Source organism: Opisthocomus hoazin, chromosome 10 (assembly GCF_030867145.1).
Source record: "Opisthocomus hoazin isolate bOpiHoa1 chromosome 10, bOpiHoa1.hap1, whole genome shotgun sequence".
Classification (NCBI taxonomy): Eukaryota; Metazoa; Chordata; class Aves; order Opisthocomiformes; family Opisthocomidae; genus Opisthocomus; species Opisthocomus hoazin.
In genome coordinates this window covers 31,467,035-31,480,982 of record NC_134423.1, presented here as the reverse complement: position 1 = coordinate 31,480,982, position 13,948 = coordinate 31,467,035, and the positions used below count along the sequence as shown (strand labels likewise).

General features: G+C 59.8%; 1 protein-coding gene across 1 annotated transcript in view; it reads right to left on the bottom strand.

Moving 5' to 3' along the window:
• Positions 1 to 6,287: 6,287 nt before the first annotated feature.
• The window catches only part of CORO2B (coronin 2B), a 50,923-nt gene continuing 43,262 nt past the window's right edge, over positions 6,288 to 13,948 (bottom strand). The window contains exons 5-13 of the mRNA XM_075431991.1: positions 12,006 to 12,155; positions 11,489 to 11,653; positions 11,000 to 11,116; positions 10,792 to 10,896; positions 10,353 to 10,449; positions 9,060 to 9,172; positions 8,427 to 8,517; positions 8,183 to 8,322; positions 6,288 to 7,362 (exon numbers count right to left, since the gene is read on the bottom strand). Of these exons, the coding sequence (XP_075288106.1) occupies positions 7,231 to 7,362; positions 8,183 to 8,322; positions 8,427 to 8,517; positions 9,060 to 9,172; positions 10,353 to 10,449; positions 10,792 to 10,896; positions 11,000 to 11,116; positions 11,489 to 11,653; positions 12,006 to 12,155 (1,110 nt within the window). The 3' untranslated portion in view covers positions 6,288 to 7,230. The remainder of the gene's footprint in view (positions 7,363 to 8,182; positions 8,323 to 8,426; positions 8,518 to 9,059; positions 9,173 to 10,352; positions 10,450 to 10,791; positions 10,897 to 10,999; positions 11,117 to 11,488; positions 11,654 to 12,005; positions 12,156 to 13,948) is intronic.

The following is a 13,948-nucleotide window of genomic DNA, read 5'->3' as shown; positions in this document are numbered from 1 at the left end:
TTCTGTCCGAGTGAGCGTTCCTTCTCTGTTACCGCCACGATTATCGCGATAACGCGCGTTCATTTCTGACGTTTAATCCTATCCCTATTTATCCAGGCCCGGAAGAGAGAACTCTCGGTTTCCCCCGTCGGCGTGCGGTGCTGCGGCTCGGGGCGTGAGTTGTGGGTTAGCACCTCTGGGAGCTCTGCTCATCCGAGACAAGGTGACTCGCTGCCAGCCCGGAGCTGACTCCACGTTTCCCTCGCCTGGAGGTGAGCTGTGGGTCGGAGGTGAAGGGCAGAGCGAGTAGCATCTTCCGTGTACCTAAAATTGGAAGTTTCTGTGCCGTGCGAGGGCGTGGGAAGCTGGGAGGGTCGTGTGTTTCTTCTTAACTGGATCTCTTTGGAGAAAGACCTGCCTTTTTTGTAGGTGGGAAGCTACGCTATCCTGAAGCGTGTGCGTAGGGTGGGGTTGGTTGGTCGGTTGGTTTTTCGAAGAGGAAATCCAGCCGGGCGAGCCGCTCCCTGCCCAGCCGGGCTGCGAAACCGAACCCGTGAGCTGCCACAGAGCAGAGAGCGGCCGCCAGCCCCATGGAACGCCGGGGCTCAAGAGCTCGAAACCAGCTTAGTCGAACACTCCAGTTTGGATTTATGCTGGGAAACTCGGTTTTCCAAAGACACAGCTTTTTACTGGAGCTCTCGGAAGGAGTCGGCAGCAGCTGGACCTGCGCTTTCCCGGGCGCTGAGCCCCGGCCGGTCCCGGGGACGCGGCGGATGGGGACGCCTGGGTGAAGGTCCAAGCTCAGGGGGTGACGCAGCGGGGACATGCGGTTTAACCTTTGTCACCCGTGGGCTCTAGCGAGCCACCGCTGCCTCGCAAAGCCGTTTTTCCTCTGACCCTGGAAGCGTTCAGATCCTCGCCCCGTGTAGGCAGCGAGCGGCCCGGGTGTCGCTGAAGGAACCCCTCTCTTCGTACCGTTAATTGTTTCAAAGCTTCCTTTGGAATTAATTAGGTTTCCTGAAGCAAACCGCAGCGGTAAGACCTTTGCTACCCGTGCCTAGGGTTCCAGCTTTCCCCGTGCAGCAGTCCTGGCTGCGTGGGGAGATGGGGAGGGAAGAGGTGGGTGGGTAGCTGGTGGCCAGGCGTGTGCTGGGAGCGGGGAGAACCGGTGGCTTCTGCCTGCCCACTGCCACGGGAAACAAAAAGGAGGTTTGCCCCGTGTGGATAATTTCATCGTTATTTCATATTTCACGGTGTGTAAGTACAGTCTCGCCAGGCCGGGAACCAACGGCGCGTTTTCCCAAGTGCTCTGTGCCTACGTGAGTGCTGGCTGAAGACACTTAGCACTTATCATAGAATCATAGGTTGGAGAAGACCTCTAAGATCATCAAGTCCAACCATCCACCCCGACCACCATGCCTGCTAAGCTTGCGACAATACTTCCCAACTCTCAGGGAAGACCCAAACCCCAGTATTTTATAACAGTTTGGTGGAAAAACCCAGGTAGAAATCCTGCCAGAAATGAAGGATGGGAGGGTTCAGCTCATTCAGACTCCACGTTGCTGTGTCCCTTCGCTCTTTCTGCTCTCGGTTTGCCTTTCAGCCCCACGGGGATTTGGAGAGCCCTGGTCATGCAGTGGTTGAGGGCGGTCTGGGCAGGGACCATCTATTTTCCAGATGCCCAAGCTGTTATTTGCGCATTCATCCTTAGGTGTGGCATGAAACACGCTTTACCTGGAGCGTGTCGGGTGCTGGGGGAAGCCTCTCCTCCGTGGCAAAGCAGAGCTCTCCCTTGACTTTTATTTCATAGAAACCCCAAGAGTTTTTTCCTGGGCTGCTTTATTTTGCCTTGGTGTCCTGAGCCGGTTCAAAAGCTCGTACCACCGAAAACGTCCCGCTGGGGTTTCCCAGCCTTGGTTGTGACCCCTCCCCACAAGCAAGACCCACAGAATCACAGAGTGTTCGGGGCTGGAAGGGACCTCTGTGGGTCACCCAGCCCAACCCCCTGCCCAAGCAGGGTCACCCAGAGCAGGCTGCACAGCACCGCGGCCAGGCGGGGCTGGAATATCTCCAGAGAAGGAGACTCCACAGCCTCCCTGGGCAGCCTGGGCCAGGGCTCCGTCACCCTCAGAGGGAAGAAGTTCTTCCTCGGGTTCAGCTGGAGCTTCCTCTACTTCAGTTTGTGCCCGTTGCCCCTTGTCCTGTCGCTGGGCACCCCTGGAAAGAGTCTGGCCCCGTCCTGCTGACCCCCACCCTGCAGATATTTAGAGGCATTTCTAAGGTCCCCTCTCAGCCTTTTCTTCTCCAGGCTGAACAAGCCCAGCTCCCTGAGCCTCTCCTCGCAGGAGAGATGCTCCAGTCCCCTCCTCATCCTCGTAGCCCTCCGCTGGACTCTCTCCAGTAGCTCCTCATCTTTCTTGAACTGGGGAGCCCAGCACTGGACACAGCACTGCAGATGGGGCCTCCCCAGGGCAGAGCAGAGGGGGAGGAGAACCTCCCTCGCCCTGCTGCCCACACTCCTCTTGATGCACCCCAGGATCCCATTGGCCTTCTTGGCACCCAGGGCACGCTGCTGGCTCATGGTCACCCTGTCGTCCCCCAGCACTCCCAGTCCCTCTCCACAGAGCTGCTGTCCAGCAGGTCCGCCCCAGCCTGTACTGGTGGACTGGGTTGTTCCTCCCCAGGTGCAGGACCTTGATGTGCGAATAACTATTCCTTGACTTTCCAGAAGTCACGTTGGCTTTAGCTGTTGCTGTCGACGTGCCGATACCCCGACCCCAGCAGCAAAGGTACGGGCTGGGCAGAGGTCTGAGGTGGCAGCGGCCGCGCTGGCAGCCCAGGAGGATGCCCCAGCGCTGGGTCTGCAGCAGGGGGAACCCCCCGGTCCTCCCACCCCTCTGGACCACCGTGGCAGGGAGGTCCAAGAGGAGGGCCACGGGGCTTTGCCAGAGCCTGAAGAGGCCAGGGCAGGTGGCCCAACTCACCGCTCTCTTCTGCTCTTGCAAATGATTCCTCCCACCTCCCAGAACAGTGCCGGGAAAGCTCTCCTCTTTCTTCTCCTCCTCCTCCTCTTTCTTTTCGTTCTCTCTCTTCTCCTCCTCTTTCTTCTCCTCCTCCTCCTCTTTCTTCTCCTCCCCTTTCTTCTCTTCCCCTTTCTTCTCCTCCTCCTCCTCCTCCTCTTTCTTTTCGTCCTCTTTCTTCTCCTCCTCCTATTTCTTCTCCTCTTTCTTTTCCTCCTCCTCTTTCTTTTTCTCCTTTCTTTTCCTCCTCTTTCTTTTCCTTTTCTTTCTTCTCCTTCTCTTCTCCTTCTCCTCTTCCCCTCTTTCTTCTCCTCCTTCTCCTCTTTCTTCTCCTCCTTCTCCTCTTTCTTCTCCTTCTTCTCCTCCTCTTTCTTCTCCTCCTCCTCCTCCTCTTTCTTCTCCTCTTTCTTCTTCTCCTCCTCCTCTTCTCCTCCTCCTCCTCTTTCTTCTCCTCCTCCTTCTCCTCCTTCTCCTCACTGATGAACGTGTCCTTCGCAGCGGTGGGTGAAGCGATTGCCCTGTGCAGCCCCCAGCTTCGCTTACAACAGCCCTCTCCTGATGACGCTGGTCCCTCCCTTTCCTGATGCCCTTAAGACAGAGGGGGGCTTTGCGCTCGCAGAACTCGGCCCCTCTCTGTTCAGCAGCTCCAGCCACGCGCTCGGGGACCCTCCGTTGGGAGCTCCACCCCCTCACAGCAAAAAACCACCAGAATTTTTTGACAAATTTTGTACATTTTTAGAAATTACGCACTGCTGACTTGTGACCTAAAGCGAGATCCCCAGAACCCAACTCTCCCATCCCCTCCCGGGAGGAAGCTTCCAGGCACAAAGGAGGAGTTTAGTGCTGGAATGGAGCTGATGCTGCACCAGGATTTGTGCAGCGGCCGGACGCTTCTCCAGGCACCCTGGTGAGGGCCGGGCACAGGGTGCCACGTGCCACATCAACGAAGAGGGGCTGAGATCTGCGAGCACAAAGCATCCCCCTGTCAAGGATGTCAGGAAAGGGAGGGACCGGAGTCATCCTCAGCAAATTGACGGCAAACTCCCATCTAATTAAAACAAAACCCGTGGCGGCTTCTCCTCTGCGTTTGTTTAATTTTAGATTTCAAAAACCAGCCTTTGTATCTTCATCTGTAAATTCAGGAGTGTTTTAATCCCCAGAAATCTTACCAAGAGATGTTGGAAAGCGGAGCATTACCAATACTCCTGCGGCTGGGAAGCGGCCGAGGAGGCCAAGCCTCGAACAGAGCGAAACCTCCAGGAAGCAGAAAATAGGTCAGGCTGGTAAGGATGGGCACGGAGGGACGGCATTAACACCGAGGGGAAAAACCCAGAGGGAACAAAATCACCCCATGGCCCTGTTGGAAGAAGGAAGGGGCCGTCTGCTGCCGACAGCTGAGATCTTTAAGCCTTTTTCCTTAAAGCCTGTTATCCCTGAAGATGTCAGCTGTGGCAGAGAGCTAATTGCAATTAGCAGCAGGAGAGGAAGGGTGAGACCTCAGCCTGGCTTTGGACGGGGAAACGCTGCAGGTGAATTCGATGTTTGTAAATTATTGAGGCTGGAGAAAGTTCCTGGAGGAGCCCTGGAGACCAAGGGCTCATCTCTGCTGGCACCGCAGGACATGAACGCTTGTCTGTGAGAAGGTGGGGGGAAAGAATCTGCGAGGTCACAGACTTTTTTAGACCCTGGAAAATACTGCAAAATGCTCAGAAGCAACTGAAAAAAACCCATAACAGCAGCGCAGGCTCCTGCAGAGCCCTGGGCAGGGATGTGGGGCAGCGCCGGAGCACTCGGGATGAGGGGAGATGCTGCGGGTCCTTGCAGCGAGGCAGGATCAGTCCCTGCTCCGGGGTCCAGCCGTGAGGTCGCAGCAGTGCAGGGAGCTCAGTGCTAGAATTGGATGTGTCGAGTGCCCCCAAAATGGGCTTTTCTGCCTTAAATAGCTCCCAGGTGGTTCAAGAGGAATGGCTGGGAAAAGCTCAGGCTGTCAGTGGGAGAGGGGAGCTCCGGAGGGAAGGTGCGAGCGGAGGAGCAGCGGGACCCTCGCGAAGGGTTTGCCCTGGGGACTGCACAGCCACGGCTCGGGCTGGCGATTTTTGGTGAATCCCAGACATTTCGGGAGCCCCGAGCCACCCCGTGAGGGTGCATCCCGCAGCAGCCCCCCACCCGCACCCCCCTCACCTGCAACCGGGGCAGCAACCGCCGCCGGGTTTGTGCTGAGGTTTGCAGATATGCTAATGGCCTCATTAATCATCACCACCCGCAGCTGTAATTGGGCTCACTCCGCATGGATTCAAGGGGCTTTGGAGAAACGCTGGCTTTTCCCTTACAGGAGAGAATTCTGAGCAGTAAGTCCCAGCACCCCCCCTCTGCATAAGGCCGGAAGACCCAAAATAACCTCAAAGAGCACCAAGCCATGGCTGCTCTCCATGAAGCAGCTGAGATGTGCGTCAACAGGGGCTTCTCCTTCCAGCTATGAGACACGATAAGCCCAGGAAACTCCAGCCCTGGCACCAAACGGTAACAGAATCCCAGCATGGTGGGGTTTGGCAGGGCCCTCTGGGGGTCACCCAGCCCAACCCCCTGCCCAAGCAGGGTCACCCACAGCAGGCTGCACAGCACCGCGTCCAGGCGGGGCTGGAATATCTCCAGAGAAGGAGACTCCACAGCCTCCCTGGGCAGCCTGGGCCAGGGCTCCGTCACCCTCAGAGGGAAGAAGTTCTTCCTCGGGTTCAGCTGGAGCTTCCTCTGCTTCAGTTTGTGCCCGTTGCCCCTTGTCCTGTCGCTGGGCACCACTGGAAAGAGTCTGGCCCCGTCCTCCTGACCCCCACCCTGCAGATATTTAGAGGCATTTCTAAGGTCCCCTCTCAGCCTTCTCTTCTCCAGGCTGAACAAGCCCAGCTCCCTCAGCCTCTCCTCGCAGGAGAGATGCTCCAGTCCCCTCCTCATCCTCGCAGCCCTCCGCTGGACTCTCTCCAGCAGCTCCTCATCTTTCTGGAACTGGGGAGCCCAGCACTGGACACAGCACTGCAGATGGGGCCTCCCCAGGGCAGAGCAGAGGGGGAGGAGAACCTTGCTCCCGGCGCAGCCCCCAGCATGGAGCTGCTCCCCCACCCATCACCCCTCCACCCTGCAGGGACCCCCCAACCCTGCAGCACAAGCAGAGGACCCTTCCGTGTGCGCCCAAAAATGCCCCTTCGGGTCCCGCCACCCTTCCTCGGGTGAGGGCCAGCGCTCGCGCACGGCCCCTCGGCAGAGAAAGGAGGAGAGGGCAAGGTTTTGGTATCTTGAAAACATTTTATTTTGTCACTATTCCATGGCAGCATAAATAAGAGGCGATGACAGCACATCGAACAGAGAGAGGGGGAAGCAGTGGGTGCGGGGCACAAAGTCAGAAAACGGGGAGGAGAAACCGTCGCGCTGGCACTGCTGGGCAGCTTAGCGAAAAAATATATCTACCCGTAGGTGAACGAGCCGTATTCGGTGTCGTTCCCTGTGCTGCAGGCCTAATCCACAAGAAAACCATGATTGTACGCGCGTGCCCATCCCGGCGCTGGGTCCATCCCTCGGGGCAGCCCCACGGCGTCCGCCCGGGGACCAGCCGGGTGCCACCCGTCCCCCCTCCCCGCAGCGCTGGCCCCCGTCCCAGCGGGAAGGAGGAGGGCGAGTCCCTCTTCGCAGAGGTGGAGGGAGCAAAAAATCCCTGCCAGGTTAGGACACCCAGTCTCTTTTTATTTATTTAAAGCAGGCTGTGGGAGCGGGTGCACGGGCGCACGCGGAGCAGCTCCCGTCCCCAGGCTGCTCCTGCCAAAGCCCGGCCGTGCCGCGGCCGCCGGCCGTGAATTAAGCCCTTCCCGCACCCCGTTCCCAGTTCTGCACCCGCTGTCACATTTTTGCATAGGGAAAAGAAGAAAAAAAAAAAAAACAAAGAAAAAATTCAGAGCAACGAAGCATCGCGCTTTCCCCCGCGCCGGCTGCTCCCGACGGAGGGGACGTGGCTCATCTGCTTACTCCGAGCCCACGGCCGGGGCTCGCGGTCGCCCGCCCCGCAGCAGCGTTCGGTTACGGCGGTTTTAGTGCTAGACAAGACCAGGAGGACTTTTTTTCCAGTTAGCGAGTGGGCTCTTGGCAGGTCACTTGACTTCTGGCTCATATTCTGTGTAAGTGGATACAGTAAAATTAAAGAGCGAGTATAAACAGAGAGAGTTTCTTTATAAAACGTCCCTGGAAGTTAATTATTCTTCGGGCTGTTGCGTAGGTTATTCAGCTCCAGCTGTAGCTGTCGGATCCGTACGTCCTTCTGCGAGAGCTCGTCCTTCAGCCGCCGGATCTCGTCCTGCTGTCGGAAGAACATCCGAAGGAGCTGGAAGGGAAAGAGGGAGCTGGAGGGGAGCCGCTCGCCCCCCCTGCCAGCCCCCCGAGCCGCGCTGCGGCCGCTTCGTAGCTCGGCTGCTTTCCCAACACGGCTTCGTCTGCCGTGCTCGCTCCCGGGATTCGGTTTTCCACCCTCCAGCGCGGGGATGCCCCTCGCACGTGATCTGCAAACTCAGCTCCAGCAAAACAAATTCCCCCCCCAGACCAAGATGCTTCCCCAGCGCTTCCGTATGTTGTTCCCAGAGAAAGATTTTAATTAAAAAAAGAATAATTCAGGAGCTGAACGCCGCTCCTTTTGGGTGCTCTGTGGTTAATGCGGAGTGCGATGCTTCAAGCTGCGGGGAAATGCAGCGCTCAGGCACCGCAGTTTGGGAGAACAAGCAGAGACCCACATAGAATCCCAGAATCACAGGATGTTCAGGGTTGGCAGGGACCTCTGTGGGTCCCCAGCCCAGCCCCTGCCCAAGCAGGGTCACCCACAGCAGGCTGCACAGCACCGCGGCCAGGCGGGGCTGGAATATCTCCAGAGAAGGAGACTCCACAGCCTCCCTGGGCAGCCTGGGCCAGGGCTCCGTCACCCTCAGAGGGAAGAAGTTCTTCCTCGGGTTCAGCTGGAGCTTCCTCTGCTCCAGTTTGTGCCCGTTGCCCCTTGTCCTGTCGCTGGGCACCACTGGAAAGAGTCTGGCCCCATCCTCCTGACCCCCACCCTGCAGATATTTGTAAGTAGATATTAGGTCCCCAGTGGCTTTCCGAAAATGTCCCCCCTGCCAGCGACCATCCCCTCCCGTCGCCGCTCCGTGCTGCCCCACCTCGTTCTCTGTCCGGGGCGGCACGTTCTCCAGCAGGTCTATGCCGTTGACGACGACGCTCCTCTTCTCCTTTACCGGTGCCTTAAAGACCATCTTGGATGTCTTCTTGTAGCCCTCCTTCAGCGACATCAGGATGGGATCTGCGCGGGGAAGAGCGCGGGAGGGGGTTGGGGGGGGGGGCTGGGGTCCCAGCCCGCCGCCCGGCCGTTTTTGGGGCTCCGTGCTGCCCACCCGGTGGCTTTACCTCTGTTCACCCCGCTCAGCCATTCGTCCGGCGTGAGGGCTGGCTCCGTACCCGGAGTCATCGGGTAGATGTCCTCTTGGTACGTCTCCGACTGACAACACGGGGAAAGAAAAGCAACCGCCTCCGTCAGCCTCCACGCAGCGACGCGGCCGCCCGCGGCACCCGGGGAAGCGACGAACTGGTGTCTGCACCGTGAAGCCAGGTGAGAATCCCAGAATCCCAGAATCCCAGCATGGCAGGGGTTGGCAGGGACCTCTGTGGGTCACCCAGCCCAACCCCCTGCCGAAGCAGGGTCACCCAGAGCAGGCTGCAAAGGACCTTGTCCAGGTGGGGCTGGAATATCTCCAGAGAAGGAGACTCCACAGCCTCCCTGGGCAGCCTGGGCCAGGGCTCCGTCACCCTCAGAGGGAAGAAGTTCTTCCTCGGGTTCAGCTGGAACATGTGGAACATGTTTTTTCCTAAAAACAACCCCATTAAACCCGGGGTAAAAATCCGCCAGGAATCCAGGGAGGGGAACAACTGGGAGGTCTGAGACCGGCACAGAGAGACGCGGCCGCCGGACCGGTCAGCGACGCGGTGCAAGCAGGGTCATCCCCACCTCACCGGACCCGCTCGGACCCCCGAGGGACTCACCCTCCTCGGCACGATCATCGAGATCGGTTCGATCAGCCCCTTGAGGGTGACGAGCTTGTAGAAACGGAAGACCTCGCAGGCCGACACGTCCAGCCCGTGCTTGGGCATCACCCCTGTGGACGAGGTGCAGAATCAACCCGGGTGCTGCCAACCCCAGGACCCATCCCCACCTGGGACCTGTCCACCTCCCCGGCACGGAGGACCCCAGAAGGTCCTTGCTCTCCATCAGGAGATTCAGATCCTGGCTGAATTAAGCCCCGCCATCACCCCAGGGACCCAGGGCGCAGAGCCCGGCCGCACCAGGGGCTTTTGCAGGGACACTGGGGAAGGGAAAAGCAGCCTTGATTCAGGAAACGTCACAGGAATCACCGACTGTGGTCCCTGTTGTGTGTGACAGCAGGAAGGGTGACACCGGGTGTGCGCCTGGCCGGGACCCAGCCCGGCTGAACCACCACGGGAAGGACAGCGCAGCTCCCGAGCTGGCACAGCTCCCATGCCAAACAGAATCACAGATTCCCAGCATGGTGGGGGTTGGCAGGGCCCTCTGTGGGTCATCTGGTCCAACCCTCCTGCCGAAGCAGGGTCACCCAGAGCAGGCTGTAGAGGACCTTGTCCAGGCAGGTCTGGAATATCTCCAGAGAAGGAGACTCCACAGCCTCCCTGGGCAGCCTGGGCCAGGGCTCCGTCACCCTCAGAGGGAAGAAGTTCTTCCTCGGGTTCAGCTGGAGCTTCCTGTGCCTCAGTTTGTGCCCGTTGCCCCTTGTCCTGTTGCTGGGCACCACTGCAAAGAGTCTGGCCCCATGCTCCTGACCCCCACCCTGCAGATATTTAGAGGCATTTCTAAGGTCCCCTCTCAGCCTTCTCTTCTCCAGGCTGAACAAGCCCAGCTCCCTCAGCCTCTCCTCCTAGGAGAGATGCTCCAGTCCCCTCCTCATCCTCGCAGCCCTCCGCTGGACTCTCTCCAGTAGCTCCTCATCTTTCTGGAACTGGGGAGCCCAGCACTGGACACAGCACTGCAGATGGGGCCTCCCCAGGGCAGAGCAGAGGGGAAGGAGAACCTCCCTCGCCCTGCTGCCCACACTCCTCGTGATGCACCCCAGGATCCCATTGGCCTTCTTGGCAGCCAGGGCACGCTGCTGGCTCCTGGTCACCCTGTCGTCCCCCAGGACACCCAGGTCCCTCTCTGCAGAGCTGCTCTCCAGCAGGTCCAAACCCATTTGCCTGCAGCATTTAATTAAGCACCTTCCACCATCTACCTTCGGGGCGAAGGGTCAGCAGCGCGGCCGTCCTTACCCAGTCCTTTCTGCGGGGCTGGGGAGCGAAACTCCATGAGATAACTCAAGTAGGGCTTCTCCGAGCCGATCTCGTAGTACCGAATGTTGCCGTCGCCCTGGAGGGAAGGAAGAGAGATGGTTTAGTGCTTTGCCAAACGTGAGGTTGAATAAAGACCACGACAGCAACGCCCAGCACCCCGTAACTGGGAGGTGCTGGGGGGATACAGGCTGGGACCGCCGCAGCACCGCGCGTCACTCGGCGGGACGCTGCCCCGCTCACGCGACAGCGACGGGCACCTCTCCAAACCAGGGTTTCGTGGCCCAAGAGCCACGCAACGCTTCTCCCGGTGAAGGACCTGGTCCCCAGCTGGTCCTTCTCCCCCCTCCCCGCCGTTCGCTGCAGAGGGGTCCCTTCGCCTCCCCCCGAGCTGCCGTGGGATGCGAAGCCCAGCCCGGACCTTGCCAGCGAGGTACAGCATGTGAGTGTCGGCGTCGTAGAAAGGGAAGAGGAGACCCGAGAGCCCGTCGATCTCCTCCTCTATCAGGGGCATGGACAGGTCTTCCTGCGTAACAGGGGGGAAAAAAGCACTTTATTCAGCGCCACGTCCCGATGCTCGTGCTGAGTGGGGGTCCCGGCGGGGATGGAGCCGGGGTCCCGGCACCCACCTGGTCCCAGAGAGCGATCTGCCGCGTGTTCCAGCGCGACACCCCCGTCGTCAGCAGCCGCTTCGTGCTGCCCAGGAAGACCACCCTGTTGACCCGGTGGTTCTTGCAGCTGGCCTCCTGCAAGACAGGAGCGTGCTCGGCGGCAGCCCCCCCACCTCCAACTTTCTGCTTCCTTCCCCCATAATTTCCATCATTTCCCACAAATCCTTAATTAATAAAAGATTTAAAGCCTTCGACTCCCGTGTTTGGGATCCACCTAATTAAACCCATCATCTCCACCTACTTAAACCCACCAGCCCCTCCCCACAGCAGAGAGTGAACGGCAGACCCCGAGTGAACGGCAGACCCCTCACATGCAAAGCATCACGAGGGCGTACAGCACCCTGCGAATGTTCTCACACCTTTCGGTAGGGCTCCTCCCCAAGCTGTTCCTTCCAACCCCCCCACCCCGTGGCGCGGCGCGCAGCCCCCCCGGCTCGGGCACCGCACCTGCAGGACCCTGCCGGAGCGCGGCTCCACCACCCGCAGCTTCTTGTCCTTGCAGGTGGTGGCCAGGAGGCTGCCGTCGGTGTTGAAGGACATGCAGAGGATGACGTCCGTGTGGCAGTCAATCATCTTCACTGGCTCCCCAATGTCCAGGTTCCAGATGAGGACCTGCAGGAAGGGGAGAGGCCGCCCTGGTATCTCCACTCCTGGAGATGCCCAAAACCCCTCCTGCAACCTCCATGTCTGCTTCAGGCATCTTGATATCTCCTGTTTTGTCCAAAATCACCCCCTCATCACCTACAGAGCCACCAGCCCTCCTGCCAGGGCTGCCCTAACCAAAATAGTCCTTATGATGGGCTGCAAGACCCTTGCTCAAGGGAAGGCATCGTCGGCTGGGGGCATGGGGAGGGGGTTGTTTGATGCCAGGACCCTGCCCTGGCCACACGCCGGTGACTCCCACCCGTGCCACCAGCAGGGAAAGCCTTGGTGAGGGCAGCAGCCGAGAACATGGAGGGCTCACCTTATAGTCGTAGCCGGCGCTGAAGAGGATGTTGTTGGCGGTGGGGTGCCACTCGACGAGGCCGACGCGCCGGCTGTGCCCGTACAGCTCCAGGACGGCCTCCGTCACGTTCCTCTTCAGGCCGCCCTCCGGGATCTCCCAGATCCGAACCTGCGGGACGGGGCGGGCGTCGGGATGGGCTTGGGACCCCCGGGAGGACCCCGAGACCCACCCAGGGGGGCTCCGAGCTGCCGAATCCCCACCGTGCCCCGATGCCAGCGGCCTCATCCTGCACCCTGATGGATGTCCTGAGGTTGATCCGTTGCCCCTTGTCCTGTCGCTGGGCACCACTGGGAAGAGTCTGGCCCCATCCTCCTGACCCCCACCCTGCAGGTATTTAGAGGCATTTCTGAGGTCTCCTCTCAGCCTTCTCTTCTCCAGGCTGAACAAGCCCAGCTCCCTCAGCCTCTCCTCGTAGCAGAGATGCTCCAGTCCCCTCCTCATCCTCATAGCCCTCCGCTGGACTCTCTCCAGCAGCTCCTCATCTTTCTGGAACTGGGAAGCCCAGCACTGGACACAGCACTGCAGATGGGGCCTCCCCAGGGCAGGGAAGTGACACATCGCATTTACCCAACCCCCTTGGGCAGACGGGGTGGCTGGGGCCGTGCATCGCCCAGCTGGGATGAAGCTTTTTAACAAAGTGGGGAACATCTGGGAGGCCGCTGCCCGGGGGGGACTGATCCTGCTGCCCCCATTCTCCTCTCCAGCACCCACGAGCGTTGCCCCATCCAGCCACGGCCTGAGTGACAGCCTGGGGAGGGGCAAAAAATTCATTTGTGATATTGCGGTTACGAAAGCAACGGGTTACGAAACGGCCATTACCAAACCTCAAACCTTTCAAGGGGCAACGGGCACAAACGGAAGCAGAGGAAGCTCCAGCTGAACACGAGGAAGAACTTCTTCCCTCTGAGGGTGACGGAGCCCTGGCCCAGGCTGCCCAGGGAGGCTGTGGAGTCTCCTTCTCTGGAGATATTCCAGCCCCGCCTGGCCGCGGTGCTGTGCCCCCTGCTCTGGGTGACCCTGCTTGGGCAGGGGGTTGGGCTGGGTGGCCCACAGAGGTCCCACCAACCCCCACCATGCTGGGATTCTGTGAAACCTCCAGCTGCATCCGTGCCAGCTCCCAGCCAGCCCTGCATGCTCGCCTTTTGGGGGATTCACGCACAAACCCAGCGAGGGGGACACGGGGACACCCTCCTGCGCTCGGCTGCGACGCCCGAACGGGAGCCACCTCTTCCCTTTCCTTGAGCCGAAGCGATGGGTGTCAGGCGGGACCCGCGCCCGTGCTCAGCCGGGAAGCGTCGCTGGGGCTCCGCGGCGCGGCATCACCGCTGCGGTCTGCTCCTAACAGACTCGCATCATCCCTCGTGTCTTGCAAAAAGTAAAAAAAACGGGGCTGAGTGCCAGGGAGAGGCTATTTTAGGCAGGCTTCCCCGTCACCGCGGTCACTCCGACCTGAAAACGGACGCGTCGGAAGTGGCGGCAGTGCTAACGCCGCTCTGCTGCTGGTATAGGCATAGCTGGAGCTGGTCCAAAACTCAAGCTTTGGGTTTCACAACCTCATCCTGGGATGGAAACGATGCTTTTGGAAAATTATCATTAAAAAACCCCCCAGCGGAACAGCCCCAGCGGTGCGTCCCTCCACCCTCCTCTCGCGACACCAGGGAGAGCAGCCGGGGTGGGACGCAGCCGGTGGCACCAGAGGCTTCCCCCTCCCAACCCGCCCTAAGGAACCTTCCCGAGAACATTTTCCCCAAGGAGATGCATCCTGCAAGCAAGACACGGTGCTGCCAGCCCCCCGCTCGAGCTCTGCACGCCGCAGCCGCTCGCCATGCCCAGCGAGCCCCAGAATCACAGAATCACAGAATAGTAGGGGTTGGAAGGGACCTCTGTGGGTCATCTAGTCC